The sequence below is a fragment of the Panthera leo genome, chromosome B3 (genome assembly GCF_018350215.1).
Source record: "Panthera leo isolate Ple1 chromosome B3, P.leo_Ple1_pat1.1, whole genome shotgun sequence".
Lineage (NCBI taxonomy): Eukaryota > Metazoa > Chordata > Mammalia > Carnivora > Felidae > Panthera > Panthera leo.
The window spans coordinates 137204978-137220940 of record NC_056684.1 but is presented as its reverse complement, the minus strand read 5'-3'; the positions used below and the strand labels follow the sequence as shown (position 1 = coordinate 137220940).

At 54.4% G+C, this 15963-nt stretch overlaps 1 protein-coding gene across 4 annotated transcripts in view; it reads left to right on the top strand.

Moving 5' to 3' along the window:
• The window catches only part of CLMN (calmin), a 107672-nt gene extending 98263 nt beyond the window's left edge, over positions 1–9409 (top strand). The window contains exons 10-14 of one of the 4 annotated variants that reach the window (XM_042944209.1): positions 2095–2291; positions 6542–6602; positions 7231–7301; positions 7682–7778; positions 9189–9409. In XM_042944209.1, coding sequence (XP_042800143.1) covers positions 2095–2291; positions 6542–6602; positions 7231–7301; positions 7682–7778; positions 9189–9353 — 591 coding nt within the window. In that variant the 3' untranslated portion in view covers positions 9354–9409. Of the gene's footprint in view, positions 1–2094; positions 2292–6541; positions 6603–6676; positions 6822–7174; positions 7302–7681; positions 7779–9184 lie in introns of those variants that run through there. The other 3 variants (XR_006204038.1, XM_042944210.1, XM_042944212.1) reach the window with 3 other exon arrangements.
• The last annotated feature ends 6554 nt before the right edge of the window (positions 9410–15963 follow it).

The window sequence follows — 15963 nt, the reverse complement described above, 5'->3', positions numbered from 1 at the left end:
GCAGAGCAGAATTCTCAGTGACGAACAGCCTAGAAGCAAGCGTGGCAGGGCCACCCGTGCTGGGTCTGCCTTTGGATGGAGAAGAGAGGGGGGCGTCCCACAGGTGCCAGGACCCACCTGCCAGCTGCCGCTTCTGCCCCCAGGGAGAGGAACCCAGTCCCCGGCCCCCACCACCTCCCACCTGCTGTCTTCTTGGAAGCCAGCCCGGCCGAGCAGGCCCTTCCAGCAGGGGATTCCAAGATTCAGCGGGGTGGATATGGCCCTCAGTGACATCATGTCTTAGAGTCGCCAGGTTGGGGGACCATGACAGCAACTGTGGCGATTTTCTGGGCAGCAGATCTTTTAGGGGACCGAGTGGGTGGCAGGGAGATAAGCCTAAGTGGCATCTCTGCCGCTCCGTGCTATTTAAAATGGCTTATTAGCAGCTCAGTTCCTCTCCCTGGACCCACTGAATGCGGCCTGCACACAGGCCGATTCATTCTCTTCTGCTTTGCAAAGAGGAAGGTCATTTGCCAAGAGCAGGTCGTGCAAGGTGTGTGTGCCCAGCATGCGGACAGGTGATTTGGGGTGGGGCTGAAGGGGTCCTGGGCTGGGAATGATACCCGGAGATGTAGATTTCAATCCACCTTACGCTGAACTAAGCGTGAGCCCTGGGGAGAGCTTCCGTTCCTGGCTACGGTTTGCCACCGTCTGCCTCTCTGGGCTCTGAGCTGCCTCCTCTGGCTGCCCCCCATCCGGTGAGCAGGCCCCCTCTTGTCCCAAGTGAGACCAAGGAGTGCACCCAAGTGAGTGCAAGGAGGGCTTGTCACCAGGGATGACAGGTGAGGTCTGTCTGGCAGACAAGACAACACAGAAGCATTTCTCTGATACCTGGCCCTTCTTTTAAAAAGGAAAAAAAAAAAAACAAAAACAAAACACGGGGCCCCTGGGTGGCTCAGTCGGTCAAGCGTCCGACTTCGGCTCAGGTCATGATCTCCCAGTTTGTGGATTCGAGCCCCACATCGGGCTCTGCTGACAGCTCAGAGGCTGGACCCTGCTTCGGATTCTGTGTCTCCCTCTCTGCCCCCACTCCACTCACGCTTCTCTCTCTCTCTCTCTCTCTCTCTCAAAAATAACTAAACATTAAAAAAATTTTTTTTTTAAAAAGGAGAAAAAAACCTTCCAATGAGACGAGAAAATGGAAAATTTCTTCTTCTTCTAGTCTTTAAAAAAAAGTCTTTTCAGTTCGCCTTTCAGAGAAGGTAGCATTGGCCCATGGATGACGGAGGGGGGATGGGCATTCACACTGCTGGGAGCAGATTTAATTCCTGCACGGAGCGTTGTTCTCCGGGGTGCACGGGACAGGCCACTCTCATCCTCATATTCTGACACCTGCAGAGCAGTGTCTTACGGCCCCCGAAGGGATTCTTGAGAGGTGGCTCCGACCACCCCCACGCTTCTCGATTTCACTCGGGAACGTTGCCGCGGGGTTTCGGAGTGCCTGGTGTAGACGGTGGTCGAAGCCACTTCCTTGTCAGATAAATGCCAGAGATGTCGCACTATGATCCAACAAAGGCACGGGGAAGATGTCATCCCACAAGCTGTCTGTTTGCCAGTGTGTGCACCTCTCCCAGCCCAGGGGTCGCCTTTGCACCTGTTGGCCCACTGGCTTCCAGGATTCGCTCCTCTCTTTAAGTGGGTGATGGTTGTGTGAAGGGCCCAAGCATCGCCCAACTGTATGGCCCATCCTTCATGGGAAACCCGGTGTGGTATCGTGAGAAGAGATCGATAATTATTATACCCATTTGATGGATGAGGCAAGTGAGGGAGAGAGAGGAAGAAAGCCGGTTGCTTAAGGTAACTAACACAGCCAGATCTCAGTGACTCTGAAACCCATGCTGTTTTTTACAGTCTGTGGCCTTGGCACTCTAACCAGGGGTGGGCTTCTCTTCCACGGCGGGCTGTGCTGGAAGGAATCCCCGGGAGGGGGCGCCCTAGCTTCCTAGAATTCAGGTGGAGCCGAGCGACGCTGGTTGGGGGCGGGGGGAGGGGGTGTCATGCACTCAGCACTCAGCCTCAAATGCTGACTTGTGTTTGGTTGTCTTTGTCCTTAAGTCCCAGGAATCTGAAAACTCGGGAAACTTAGCAAACTCTTTAGAAGAAAAGGTAACGGGAGAGTCAATCAGCAGTAAAAAAAAGGAAAAAAGGAAGCACGTGGACCACGTAGAAAGTTCAATATTTATAGCACCCGGCACCGTCCGATCCTCAGAGGACCTGGAAGGAGACACGGGTGACCACAAAGTCCTCTCCAGGTATTTTATCACCGTCTTCTCCCCCTAGAGACCGAGCTAGAGAGTTACTGCCTGAGTGCATGTCATTCTTGGTTTCTGATTTGGCAGGGGAGGGGGGGGGAGTGGGTGGGGGGAACACAGGGACGGGACCGGACGGCAAGGGAAACACAGGTTCAAACAAAAAGGCATCCAGCCAGTTGGTCATTCATTTGCCAGAATCAGAAACGGATCGGTCCTCCTTGTCTACACCCTGCTTCCCGGCCCTGCCCGGCCTCCCCGTTACCAGGCCCGCTCATACGTGGCCGGGCCCGGCGGACACGAAGCCCGCCTTCTCCCCTCTCCGAGTACCTTTGGGCGGAAACTGGAAGTGGGGGGCATGATGGCAGAACCGGAGTAGGTGTGGGGTGTGAGACGGTGCCCCCGGATGCCCCCTGGCTGGGCTAGGGAGAGAGCCAGCCTAGCCATTTATAAGCATCTCACAGAATTCAAAGCAATGTGCTCCCTAGGCACGGGGGGCACCTTTCATGGCTGTCACACGGAAGCCGGACGTGAATGACGTGGCTTCACCTGTGAGTTTGGGTCCCAGGAAGTGAGGCCAGTTGACTCGTCTCGGGGGGGGGGGGGGGGGGAGAGGAAGCTCGGAGCGCCCATCTGCTCGGTCACTCCAAGGGCACCGGGTGAGCCGGACTGGCCCCAGGGAGAACACTTGGCTGCTGAAATGTCAGAAGATCCTGGTTTCTCCCCGCTGTCCCTCGTCGCCACCATGGCCACTGTCGAACCTGCCCTAATGTGTTCTAGCATTTTGCATACGGTCCCTCATCCGTTCTCACAGCAGCGCCTTAGGCGGGTAGGAGGGACCATGCTTCATCACCGTGGGCGCGGGGGGGGGGGGGGGGGGATCTGGGGACACCTCCCAGCCCAGGAGATGACAGAGCTGGGGTCTTGCACTCAGACCCGTCAGGCTCCGTGACCCACATTCTTTCCGTGACCCCTCATTGCCGGCGGCGGGGGAGCCACACTGGCCGCGAAAGGGAGGTTGTTGAGATCGGCATTTGGGGAGGAAGTGGGGAGAAGCCAGGGCAGACAGAACCAGAAGGAAGAGTTGGCGGATGTCCTGCCTTCCATCTCCCCTCCGCTTTGTTTCTGCTCCTGGGCTACAGGGGACAAAAGGAAAATAGGTGGGGGGGGGGGGGGGGGCCCAGGTGAGGAGGGGCAAGGCACAGCGGAACGCTGCGTTCCCACTTTGCCCATGACCCCCGGAGTCCCTCTCCCTGCAGAGACCTGGTCGCGACCGTCCGGCAGACATCCGTGTCTTGGCGTGCAGCCCGGACCCGGCTCTAAGTGCAGGTGGCCCGCATGGGCAGGTGGCCCAGGCTACCGTCTTCCCCACCACAGCTCGCTCGAGGAGGGGCCACGGGTCATTTCCAGACGGCTGTCCCTCTTCACTAGGGGAAGATGCAGGCGTGGCTCCAGCCCCCCGGGGGCTCAGGCAAGCAGGAGGGAAGGCGCGCCCCCTCTTCTGGGCTGGAACCGAGGGGAGCACCTTAGGTGCCAAGAGGCACGCGCGGATTTCACGTTGTGGACCTCAGAGGCAGGTGGAGAGAGGGTCGGGGGCACCTGCAGGCTGAGATGTCCTTCGAGCTCGGTACAGAAGGATAGTGGGATCTGGACTTGGGAGAGGGACAGAAGGCATTCCGGGTGGGAGAAAGAGCCTGAGCACCCAGCTGGCACACAGCAGCCACCCCAGGACGTGCAGGTCGGATGTGAGGGGGTCAGGGAGAGGCAGGGGAAGGAACACTGGGGGATCGATCATCTGGGACGCCTGCTGCAGCCAGACATCAAGCAAAACCCGTCCCAGAGGAGATGAGACAGAGGGGGCGGATGTTCAAAAGGCAACGTTCTGTCGGTGTGTGTGGGAGTGAGGCCCGGTTGACTTTTCCCGGCAGAGGTTTGAGCGACGTGCACGTCCTTCTGTGTAGAGCAGACAACGGTCCCCTCGGCGGCGGCTTCCCATCCCACTCGGGCAAAGCTGTAATCATTCCGTCGCATTTCAGCCACGGGGAAGGCTGCGTGCCAACGCACGCAGAGGGCGCAGGGGTGTGCTCGTGGAGAGAACGAGTGAGGCCCCCTGCGCCCCTCCCCTGTGCCAAGCCGTTTCACCTGCAGTCCGGCAGGTACCACCACCCCCCTCTCGTGACCGAGAACGTGAGTTCGGAGAAGTCAGTGCCTCGCCCAAAGCTCTCGAACTGGACAGAGCCCCGGGCACCTCCCTGCCAGGCACACACAGCGCGTTTTCCTGGCTGTACCTTGACTGGGGCTTCCCATTGTTCTGGGCAGAAAGGGCCATTGTTCCCGAGCCTTCCCGACCGGTCTCCCCGGCTCTCATCTGTGTCCGTTCTTGGTCACCTGTGTCCTCCTCCCCAGCCCGCCAAGCACCTTGGCTTTAGTTGAGATCCTTGAATGGCCCCTCGAGCTCTTTTGCCTTTGAGGACCCTCTGTCCCCAGCCTGTTCCCTGTCTTGCTCCTGGGTTTCAGCTCCTGAAACCACTTCCTCCAAGCAGCCTTCTTAGATTCCTCCAGGCTGCTTTTAATCCCCCTTTATAGGTTCTCACGGTCTCTACTCTTTTTCTTCACCGCATTAACCCAAACAGGAATGTCTCCAATTATTTGTGTAAGGATGTATTTGTCATCTGCTTTCACCCTAGACGGTGAGGCAGCTCCCTGGAGGCTGGGGAGGGCACCCAGCAGAGGTCCAGTGCTGCAGCTGGCCTTTAATAAACATTCTCAGGGGTGAATGTGAATAAATAAATGCATTGCTCTCTCATTAGTCTGTGGAGGGCAGGCTCCTGAGGAGCCCGGCCCTCAGCCGCCCGGCCCAGTGCCCGGCACACAGTAGGCGCTTGATGATGCTTGCTGGGAGGAGGGAGTTCGGGATACCAACCTGAATCGGCCTCCTGCGGATGGTACCAGAACAAAGAAACCACCCGCAAGAAGGGACGCCGAAAGCTAGCAGAAGAAAGAGCAGGAGCCCTTCCTGATGTTGACCCGCCTTTTACTAGAAAATAGGATCCGCAGGTGGGAGTTACCTGTGTCTCCAGGTACTCCCGTGAGTTGAGTCAACACTTAGGGGACATTGCTGGGGCCCAGGCACCTGACGGTCTCTTCTCTTTGTGGTGCGTTTTGTGTCGTGTCCGTGCCGTGATACTCGCTCGCCTAGGCTGGCCCAGTGCCTGGCACGTAGTAGGTGCTTCATGCCTATTAGCTGGAAACATGCCCGATGCAGGGGAAGAGGTTGGTGAGGGTCCAGTGGGCGGGAATAGCCAGGCTGCCGATATGAAGTCCCTGGCAATAAGCTCGTGGGTCAGATGCCTTTTCCTTGGACCCCCGGATGGCCACATGGTACGTCTGCCTTGAGGAAACGGAAGTGATTGTCTCTGATCCCCAAAACCTCGTTCTCCTGTTGAGTGGCAAGACAGGGCCACCGGGACCTGGCGTGTATACCGTACTTCCCACCAATACCGCAGCCCCATGAAGTAGTCGGGGTGGGGATGATGATCCATTTTACAGATGAGTGAAACTGATCCGAGACATAAAAAACACTTGGCGAAGGTTGCCAGTTAATCGACCAGGAGCCGGGACACAGCCCAGGCCACTGGCTGGGCATCTTCGGCCGCCGCCCTGGGTGAACCAACTTTGAGATACGTTCCCCATCAGCCTCAAAGATATGGTCAGAAAATCGGCCTCCTCGTGCATGAGAGAAAAAGAGGTACAGACCCCCGAGAGCTGGACAGAGAGCAGCCTTGTGCCTAGAAAGCACTAGAAAGGGAGTCTGGATAGCAGGTCTCAGCCCATGCCTGACATGAACGTTCAGAGGACCTTTGGCAATTCCCAGATCTTGGGATGCTCAGAGAAGGCCCTCTGTTTCTTCCCTGAAACCCTATGACTTTTTTTTTTTTTTTTTTTTTTTTTTTTTGAAACCCTATGACTTTTAAAACTACGTGGTCGGCTTTCTATTTAAAATTCTCAGTTGCTTTTTTTTTTCTTTCTTGTGGATGAGGCCACAATGTGTCTCTCTCTTATCCATCCTACTGTTTGTAAGCACACTCCAACCCAAGTGGGCATGTTGGATACAACTGCTCCTTTCCGTGGCTGGGCCTGAAGTCATAGCTGGCCTAAACCCACGTGTGGAAGACTTGGGGCGGGGGTGGCCGTACAGGGGGACCCGAAGAGCTCCCGGTGGCACCAATTCAAAACGTGTGTTTATTTTTCAGGACTAGTCACAGTGACTCCAGCATTTACATTCGACGACATACTAACAGGTCTTTGGAATCGGTTAGTATGGGAATTTCTTCTTCTTCTGCGTGGCCCCTGCTAAACCAATCCCTTCCCGTCCTTCCTCCTCCCAGCCCAGAGCTTTGAAATTACTGACGTGCAACCAATGTACTTTTGGATAGAAGACAAGCAAATTCACACCTTGTCGTTGAGCACAGTCCCACCGGATGTCCAATTGGGGTTCTAGGGGATGTAAATAAAGTACTGGCTGTAAACCTCGAAGTCCTCTTTGTTGTAAAAAACGCATCCAAGACCTGCCACCCAGCCCCGCACACGCACCCAGAAAGACCACCCTCAAAGACAGAAGCGCAATGTAGGTAGAGGTTCCAGTCTACCTTTGCAGCTACTTAGCCCTGGATGTGTTGGGGCCCAAAGCACGGGGGGGGGGGGGGGGCGCAGCCCGATTCGGGTTGTGGGCGGTGGGGCACCCGCCGGGGGCTGGGGGAGAGGGTAGAACACCGGTAGAGAATCAGTTAGCAGTTTGATTTTGGAACTTAAATGCTTGCGATATTGAGAAAAAGCGTGGCATGCTCGGCTTCGTATGTTTAAAATCGTTTTATTTTCTGTTTCAGAGATTTCATCTTTACTAATTGGGTTGCGGGGGTTTTGTTTATAAATTTCACTGTAGGACCACTTTAGCTATGTTCAGTTGAGGAACGCGGCAGATCAGGATGACAGAAGGAACCGAATGTTAACCAGGTTGGTGGCTTTAGTCCGAGTTTTGCGGGGTTTAAGATTTTTTTCCTTTCCTGTTTTAATTGTGCAGCCTCCCTTGGGGGCGTGGCTACAACTAGGCTTTGTTGATGGCGATAGTCGTAGTCAGAGGTCATGCAGGAAACCATGTAGAGCAAGCGAATGTAAACCGAACATACGTAGGAGGGCAAGTGGGAACGGATGAACGTCGATGGGCGGGGAATGGCTCAGAAAATGGGCTTCCGTGTAAAGCCGGGTGTGGGTCACCAGCCCCGCAGCTGCCTTTACACGATGCAGGGGTAGAGCCAGGCAGTAGTGACGTGATGCTGTGTGTGTTCCCCACGTGTAGCACCTGACCACCTGTTCCTTCTGTGTCGCCCCTGCAGGTACAATACTCAGAAGCTCACTGAGCTGATATTACAGTTTTATGGCATCAGAGCAGATATGAAGAAGGAGTGCAAACATACCAGGATGTCTATGAAAGTATTTCTTGCCGTTCGAGAACTCGATGGCCTTGTCCGATATTGCCGAGTTGGCATAAAACCGCCCACTTAGGACCTAGGAAACCCGAGCAATCTCGAAAACTCTGACAATTCTGAGATGCTCCTATCCCTCTTAAAGATATCGAATCACTTAATGTCATTGATTTGCTTTTTTTTAAATACTTGCCACGGATTTCAATGGGCGGGGAAGGCCTTAGATTATTGAAATGGAAAGCCTCTGTGAATCCAACACCCACGAGTGTAATCCTCAGAAGCTCCCCCGTCTGGCTTTTAAAAAAGAGGCAAGACTTGTTTCCCCCCCAGGCCGTAAGATGGGAATATTAACTCACGTCCCACCAGGCATGACGTACTCTGAGGACAGGAGTGTGTTTCGCTTTTAGGAGATAGAGACCTCGAAAATTTAAACTAGAAGGTTGAGAAATGCAGTCATGCTTTCCGTGTTTCTGGAGCGTTGATTATTAGCTTTGTAATAAAAAATGGAGTTTAAATTTTTTCTAGAAACGGTTCTAAGAAAGAGAAATTCTGTCCGTTGTCCATTGTCACGAGTGAATCCGTTTCGAGGCCAAAAGGCAAACGTTTAACCCACTGTTGGCCTCGCTTTTCTGTATCAGGAGATCATTTCGGGTTGAGCTGGTTTCCACGGCTCATAATCTCCACCGCATGCCCCAAATGACCACCCTAAGAAGCTTACGCTCTAGGCTTCTATAAGCAGAGACCCCCAACCCCTTTGCAACCGGATGATGGCCCCAGCCCTTGCCTTAGGGAGAACTGGGCTTTAGCCGCCAGGGAAAAGCAAAATGTCACTTTCACCCCACCTTCTGTAAATGAAAAGAGGGAAGACAAGTCTGACCAGACGCAAATCTAGTGATTATTTTTGAGGTTCTGTTCCAAAGCCAAAATCAAAAACTTGGTGGGGGTGGGGCGGGGGGGTTAGAGAAGCGGGGAGGGCGTGCCTTTGTTTCTGAAGGCTGTTTTTAAATGATCTATAATCAGGGAACTCTATTTATTCCTTTAGATTACAAAAGACATCCCCTCTGTCACACACTAATGGCGCAGTGCCATCAGCCCCCAGCTTTGCGTTAAGGGCACTGTGGTATAAAGGAAGGTGTCCCGGACGGGGGAGTGGTAGTTGTGTGGCCCCGAGCAAGCCCCGAGCCCCGAGTCTTAACATGCCCGCCTTCGCAATGGGGCCGACCGCTTTACCCCCTTAGGGTCGTGCACACTTGGGTCTCTGCACGCGCCCCTCGGGGCCACTTGACTGGGACGCCACTGGGACGCCCTCCACTCTCCGGTTGGGCAGTGAGGTTGCAGGCTGGGGAGGCAGGGGAGGCCCATCCCCCCGGGGACCCGCTTGTGACTGCCTTGCCTGTGTCTTCCCTTCTGCAGGAAGGCCAACGACTCTGGCGAAGCCGTGTTGCAGGAGAGCCAGAGCTCACAGAGCGACTCTCTGACCCAGTTTGTCCAGCAGCCGGATATGATGTATTTTATTCTCTTCCTCTGGCTCCTGGTTTACTGCCTACTGCTGTTCCCACAGCTGGACGTCACCAGACTCTGATGCGTGTGTCTGCATAATAAAAAAAGGCTCCTGACCAGGGGGCAGGAGTCTTGTCACTTCCCTTTTATTGGGGTTTGAATGGGCCACTCTGCAGACAGCCGAGGGCCTCCAAGGAAACAGCGTCCCTCTTCCTGCTGTCTCCATGGGTTCCCTTCTCTCCTGCAAGTCCTAAGCACGCTTTTCTCTTCCGCCGTGTCCTCAAAACTCAGGTGTCTGTCTGGCTGGAGTCCCTAAGCGGAGCGTGTTCCTGCGTGCCTTGCTTTGGCAGGTATGAAGCGTCCTTGCTAATATTTAGCCATAGCCCGGGTCATAGCTCGTCCTGCGTGCAGGTTTTTAAGGCCTGGGATGGCTTTGAGTTACTTGCCTCTGAGAGGAGGGTCGTCCTGATGGGAGGCGGGGGGAGAGGGGGTGCCCCATGCACAGAGCCTCCATTGGGAGGAAAACTGCCCCGTGTTCCTCCCAGAGGTGGGCTTCGAGTGAAGGTGCTGGGTGTCCGTGCACCTGTCGGGGTCTGGCCGTCTCCGGGACCGTCCATCTGGGAGCGGCAAACCCAAGGAGGAGAGTGAGGGCTGGTGGTAGGCTGGTCTTTTTTTTTTTTTTTTTTTGGCGGGGGGACAGAGATGTAAATTCAGTTTTGTATTGATTGAATTAAGGTTAAAGCTGTGATTTTCAAAGAGTTTCCGCCAACAGCACCCTCTTTCAGATGAATTCCTAGCAGGGGAGAGTCTAGCTGGTACATTAAAAGCCGAGCTCAGCTGACACAGGGCCGGGCCTGGGATCCCTCCCGCTCTGCCTGGGCAGCGTCCCCAGCATCCACGACAGCTCCTGAGGCCTCCGGGCCGATCTCCAAGGCCCCACAGGGCACTGCAGAGAGCTCTTTAAAAGCCCCAGGAGGAGTGCAGGAACGGCTGGGCTCAGAATCAGTCCCGGCTGATGTCAGAGCTACAAGGGGTCCGGCAGGCTCCTGCCCCTTGTGCACACCAGTCCCGGCACAGGCATCCTTACTGGTCGGTCATAATGGGATTCTCGAAAAGACTTTCCGGAAGGTACCCCAACAAGTAGACCGGAACAGGCAGTTTGTGAGGAGACCCCCCCCCCACCCTCCCATCTTCCTTCAGCCCTGCACCACCCTCCACCCCCGTTTCCTGCCAAGATGTAGGTCCTGGTGACTCGGTTTTTCTTCCTCCCCCGCCCCGTGGTCCTCCCCTCTCCAAGCGGGACTCATAAAAATCACAGACTCTTAGGTCAGGAGAGGCCCTCAGACAGCCTGTTGTCTGCTGAACCCAGAGAGGCAGAGCGGGTGGACCGAGGTCACACAGCAGCCAGGAGCAGACTTGTAAGCACACTCGTGCCCCCTGATGCCGGGTCCAGAGCTGTCCCCTCTTTGACAAACCTTGTATCTGGCCCATGAGTATCCTGGAAAGAAGATGAAATGATTAGATAAAAAGGTCCTCATTTAGACAAAACCAAAATGTGGGGCCAGCTACAACCTTTGCCTTGTTCTCGTGTTTTTCCCGTGAGGAAGCTGCATTCACTTTCACGCTCGTCCCCCGTGACTTCTGGAGTGCCGTTGATGGCTCGGATAGCTTGATAGGTGACAAGCCAGCCGTTGCTCCTCCTGCAGAGATCACGGTTCTCTGTTGGCAAGCCCAGAGTCTTGCTCACTTCAGGGAATGGATTTCAAGTTTACAGAATCCCAGCACGGCCAAAAGAATTTACAGAGCACGTTTTAGTCAATGACATTCCAAGATCCCATTCCGGTGACAGCCTGCCTCGTCTCCTCCTTAGTTCTTAGAACGAATCCGAGCCTTCCGAGCTGAAAGCTGCCGGGAGCTTGGAGTGGTGCCATCGTGAAGGCCAAATGTGCCATGGAAAATGAGCTAATTAACGAGCTCTTTGGCATCTCTGAAAGCTAGGATACAGATAGTAAAGAATACGTGTGTGGTATCTTATAACCCGGGACGCCAAGCGGGCCTTGCCTAAACTAGATGCTGGAAAAGCCGGGGAGGAGCCCATCCAAACACAAATTTTACGGGTCTAGACCTCGTTCAGAAAAAAAAAAATCTCTGCAGGCTTCTTCTCTCTCCCATTACAACGTGTAATGTTGTTCAAAACCACCCACTGGGGATGGGGTGCCTGGGTGGCTCAGTCGGTCGAGCATCCGACTTCGGCTCAAGTCATGATCTCGCCATTTGTGGTTCAAGCCCCGCGTCTGGCTCTGTGCTGACAGCTCGGAGCCCAGAGCCGTCTTTGGATTCCGTGTCTCCCTCTCTCTCTGCCCCTCCCTTGCTCATGCTCTGTCTCTCTCTGTCTCAAAAATAAATAAAAAAATTATTAGAAAGAAATTTAGAAATTTAGAAATTAAAGAAAAAATTTTTTTAAACCACCCACTGGTGAGATGCCTAAAAATCGTTTGATTCAGGTTGGCTGTAAACAGATTTTTTTCTTTAAAGGCAAAAAAAAAAAAACAAACAATTCTCCATTTGAGTATAGGCTTATACGGAAGAGAAAGTTGGATATAAAAGGTGAATACAGAAGCCCGCAAGACAAACCACCCATGGCTTTGCTTTTCTTTTCTTTTCTAAGAATCGATTTTTAATTCTTACCCGAGTAATACATATTCATAGTTTTTTAGCCAGCGTAGGTGCATAAAGACCGTTTGCTCCTGGGCCAGGTGGCATATAACCATGGGTACACGGCCTTTCTTGCCCAAATTCTCCCCCCGGTTTGATCATCTTTTTGTGTGTCTTTGTGTTTGCTTGTGTGTTCCTTTTGGTGTGGCACATTCTTTAGTAACTTCCTGAGAAATGTAACCTGGGAAGTCAACATTTAACTACCTTGAGGTTGTGCATACCTTAACACGTCTTGATTCTGCCTGTACCCAAGTATAACTGGGTGCAGGATTTCTGGTGGAGAATAACTCTCTCTTACCCGCCTCCCTCAGGGCAGTTGTTGACATTTCTGGCCCCATCTGGATGCCCAAGCCTCTACGTGCGACTTGGGCTTCTCCCCACCTCCCAGGAAGCATTCAAGTTTCCTTCTTTCTTAGAGTTCCGAGCTGTCCTGATGGTGGTGTATCCTCTACAGTGTGAACCTCATGCTCGGTTCTCTTGGGAAGTTACTTAAATCTTCTCATAGTGGTTCACATCCTTTCTTTCTGGACCACCTGTTATTCCAACGTGGGACCTTCTGCGCCATAATCCTTTAATATTTTTTTTTTTTCTTTTCCACTCGTAGTCTTTTTATTTGGGGGATCTGGCTTCAGGGCAAGGTACTCAGCTCATCTTCTCACATGCCTGATGAATGGTACATGCTTAATTTCCAGAACATTTTGTTGCTGTTCTCTTGTTTCTGTTTTATAGTGTCCTGTTCTTGGTTTGTGGCTGGAGATCTTCACCGTCTGGGGAAGTTCTTTCCTGCTCCCTGTATTGGCTCTGTTTTCTCGAAGTTCCCTCTCTCTTGGTTAGTCTCAGGCTCCGTCTTTCACATCACAGGCTTTCTTCAAATATCTGGTGGTTCTGTGGATCCATTCGTAGTGGAGAGTGACACATCCGAAAACAGGCTGGAAGACCTTTGTCAACCGGCGGGCTTTTCTGTAGGGGCACCCAGTTGGCACCTGACGTCTTCATGAGAAGGCCCCCATATCAACTGTAGGTCTTTTCTCTGGGGCTAATTGTTTCTTCACAGATATTTTCACTTCTTCTCCTGCCTGGGAAAGAGGAACATAATAGAGCTGCTATGAAGTGTCCTCTTACAGTTTCTAAAAAAGGCATTCCCTCCGGGTGAACGGCTTCAAGAAAGATGCCTCCGCCGGGCAGAAGCCACCCATAGGCACTTGGCCTGGCTGGCAGATGGCATCTTTGGCCCCGTTCTCTAACGAGATGTAGACCTGAGCGAGGGCAGGGCTTTAGGAGCAGAGCAAGGACTAGATTTGTACCGCCCAGTCGTTCCCTCAGCCAAGCGCCTTTGTGCAGTGCTCAGACTGTACGGCCGCACCCGGAGATCCTAGCGCACGCCCGCGTGCTCGCGTCCTGACCTCAGCGGGCAGTCTCTTCACAGTCCGTACTTGGACTCATTGAACTGCTCCTGCCTCGCTGTGCCTGGTGTCCGTGGGTCGCAGCTCCTCCGACCCCCCTGTGGAGTAGGACCGCAGCTGTGACAGCTCAGTGGCATGTCTCTGCCCGTGTGCGGGGGTCGGGTCCTCTGCCCTGCCCTCCTCTCCAGCGGCGCTGCCCCTGCCACCAACGGGGTGGCATCTTTCACCCCCTCTCATCCCCTGTCCGTCCCATCGTCTTCACGAGCGCAGAACCTCTGTTCCTTTGCTCTTATTCTCGCGGGGTCTCACGAGGGATGAAAGGAACCCACGTGTTCAACACCCCACCTTGAAGCTTCCCGTCCGAGTTTCGGAGCTTCCCGTCCTGTCCTGGCCAGACCTGGCCTCTGTGGGGAGAGGGGCTCCCGCCAGGACCTGGGACCAGGGAGTTTACTGTCACCGCCCAGGACAGCCACCTGGGCACGCAGTGTGTGCCTGCTCCTTGTAAGGCGACCGCACTTTAGAAGGCTGCCTCTTTGGTCAGTCTTTAGAAGTCGGAGGATATTCGACAGCCTTAGGCATCTCGTAAGGGTCTAGCACTTTATCTAAGCAATCAGAACACTGAAGGCCAGGAAGGGGACGTGACTAGTCCCACTGCTAGTTAGTGACCCCAGTATGGTCATCGTGATTCCCAATTACGTTTTTTTTTTTTTTTTAGTTTATTTGGAGAGAGAGAGTGCGTGCGCATACGGGCGCAGGGGAGAGGCAGAGAAAGAGGAGAGAGGATCCCAAGCAGGCTCCGTGTTGTCAGCACAGAGCCCGACACGGGGCTCGATCTCACGTGAGATCATGACCCCAGCTGAAACCCAGAGTCAGGTGCTTAACCGACTGAGCCACCCACCCCCCGACCCCCCGCCCCTGCCGGTCACGTTTTCTGCAAAACTACATCCTGCAGCCACTGAAGGTGCCCTGCCCCTCCCTCCTTGCCAAGGACTCAGAACATCGCGACGCCAGTCTCTCAAACACACATCCGAGTAAACAAGAATGTGTCTTACCGAATATCGCAAATCACCAAAGCTTCTTCGGTAAGAACTATTCTCCTTCCGTGGTTATGTCGCTTTCCGAGCCTCTTCCTGTCTCTTTCCGAGTGCAGTCACGCAACGGGACTCGAGGGCCCGCCGGAGCTTTGAGATGTGGCCTCTCTGCCTCTGCTTAGAGACCTTCCTCCAGGGTCTCTGCCGAATTACCCAGCTGTACTCAGCTTCGCGTCCTGAACCCCCCCGAGTGGGCTGCGTGGGAATCCCAAGCCGGCGTGGCTTCTCAGAACCTTCTCGGCGATGCTCTTGCCGGGAAGCAAACACCTAGAGCCCTCCAGGTCCAGATGTGCTCTTTCTTGCTGACGTTGCATAATCTCGGCTAAAACGGCCTTTGGGGGAAGATTTAACATGTTGGGCCCGCAGCTGTCCCAGGGACCCCCCCCCCCCACCGCCACCCCCCGAATAGCAGGTTACACCTCTGGCCCTTGCAGCTGGTGAGCGGGGCTGCTCCCAGGACACGGTCCAGGACCCGGGGCGAGACGCTGAAGGCTGAGAGCCAGCATGAATGAGATCGTGCTTCTTTGCCGAAAATTGCCACAGAGTTTGCCTGAACAGTTAGCCAGGGTGAGGGAGCCACGAAAGGAGACGTAGCTTCTCTGCCGGACGGGGGGTCCACAGATCTTTCTACCCCACCTCTCATCAGGCATTTCCTTGCGGAAGGACGACAGTTTAGGGAAGTTTAGGGAGCCTGGTGCCCGAGAAGCATGGCTTTGGGGTGAATTGTGCCCCGGATCTAACATTTCTGTCGTGTGTAGACCCCGCGTGTTTAGGCTTGGGCTTGGGGTGAGTTTGGCCGAGTAATTGGGCGATTCCCGGGTACTTGGGATCTCCGGCTTCTCCGAGAGCCAGCGGAGGACCAGGGGGGTTCCTGTGCACCCCGGCCTGTCCTAGCATCTGCAGGACCACCCCCCTTCCCCCCGCCTCCCCGCCCCGCTCCGCAGAGCCTGGAGGCCGACTTGTTTGTGTTTACAATGTGTTCGGAGAACCTTGAGGAAAACACATCAAGCAAGCAGTTCTCGCTGGCCGAGGGCCGTCCCATCCACAAGCCAGGAAGACAGCTATTTATCTTGTGCTGTTTGACCACGCTGTTCTTAAATGCGAGCACAACTCAACCCTCCGTGGGCCGGCCGATCCCGCGGCTGACCTTTTAAATTGCCGACGCCCTAGGTTTCATCCCGCAGGGGTCTGTCCAGCTGAAACCATTTTCCTTAAATCGTCACTCCGTTCGTCCTCTTCCTCCGGGAGGTACTGTGGGATGGGGAAAGCGCAGGTTTGGGAATCAGCCAGATCTAGGTTGGAGTCCCCGCTCGGTCACCTGGTATGGGCATGACCATTAAGCCCTCTGGGCGTCTTCTGCGCGGAGTGGCCCCCACGTACACACTGGTTGAATGAAGAGTGCTTCCCTGCAAATCTGCCGCGAGGCTGGGAAGTGTCTAGTAGCTCCTTGCTGTGCATCGCCTTCCTCTCCAAGCTTTGCAGA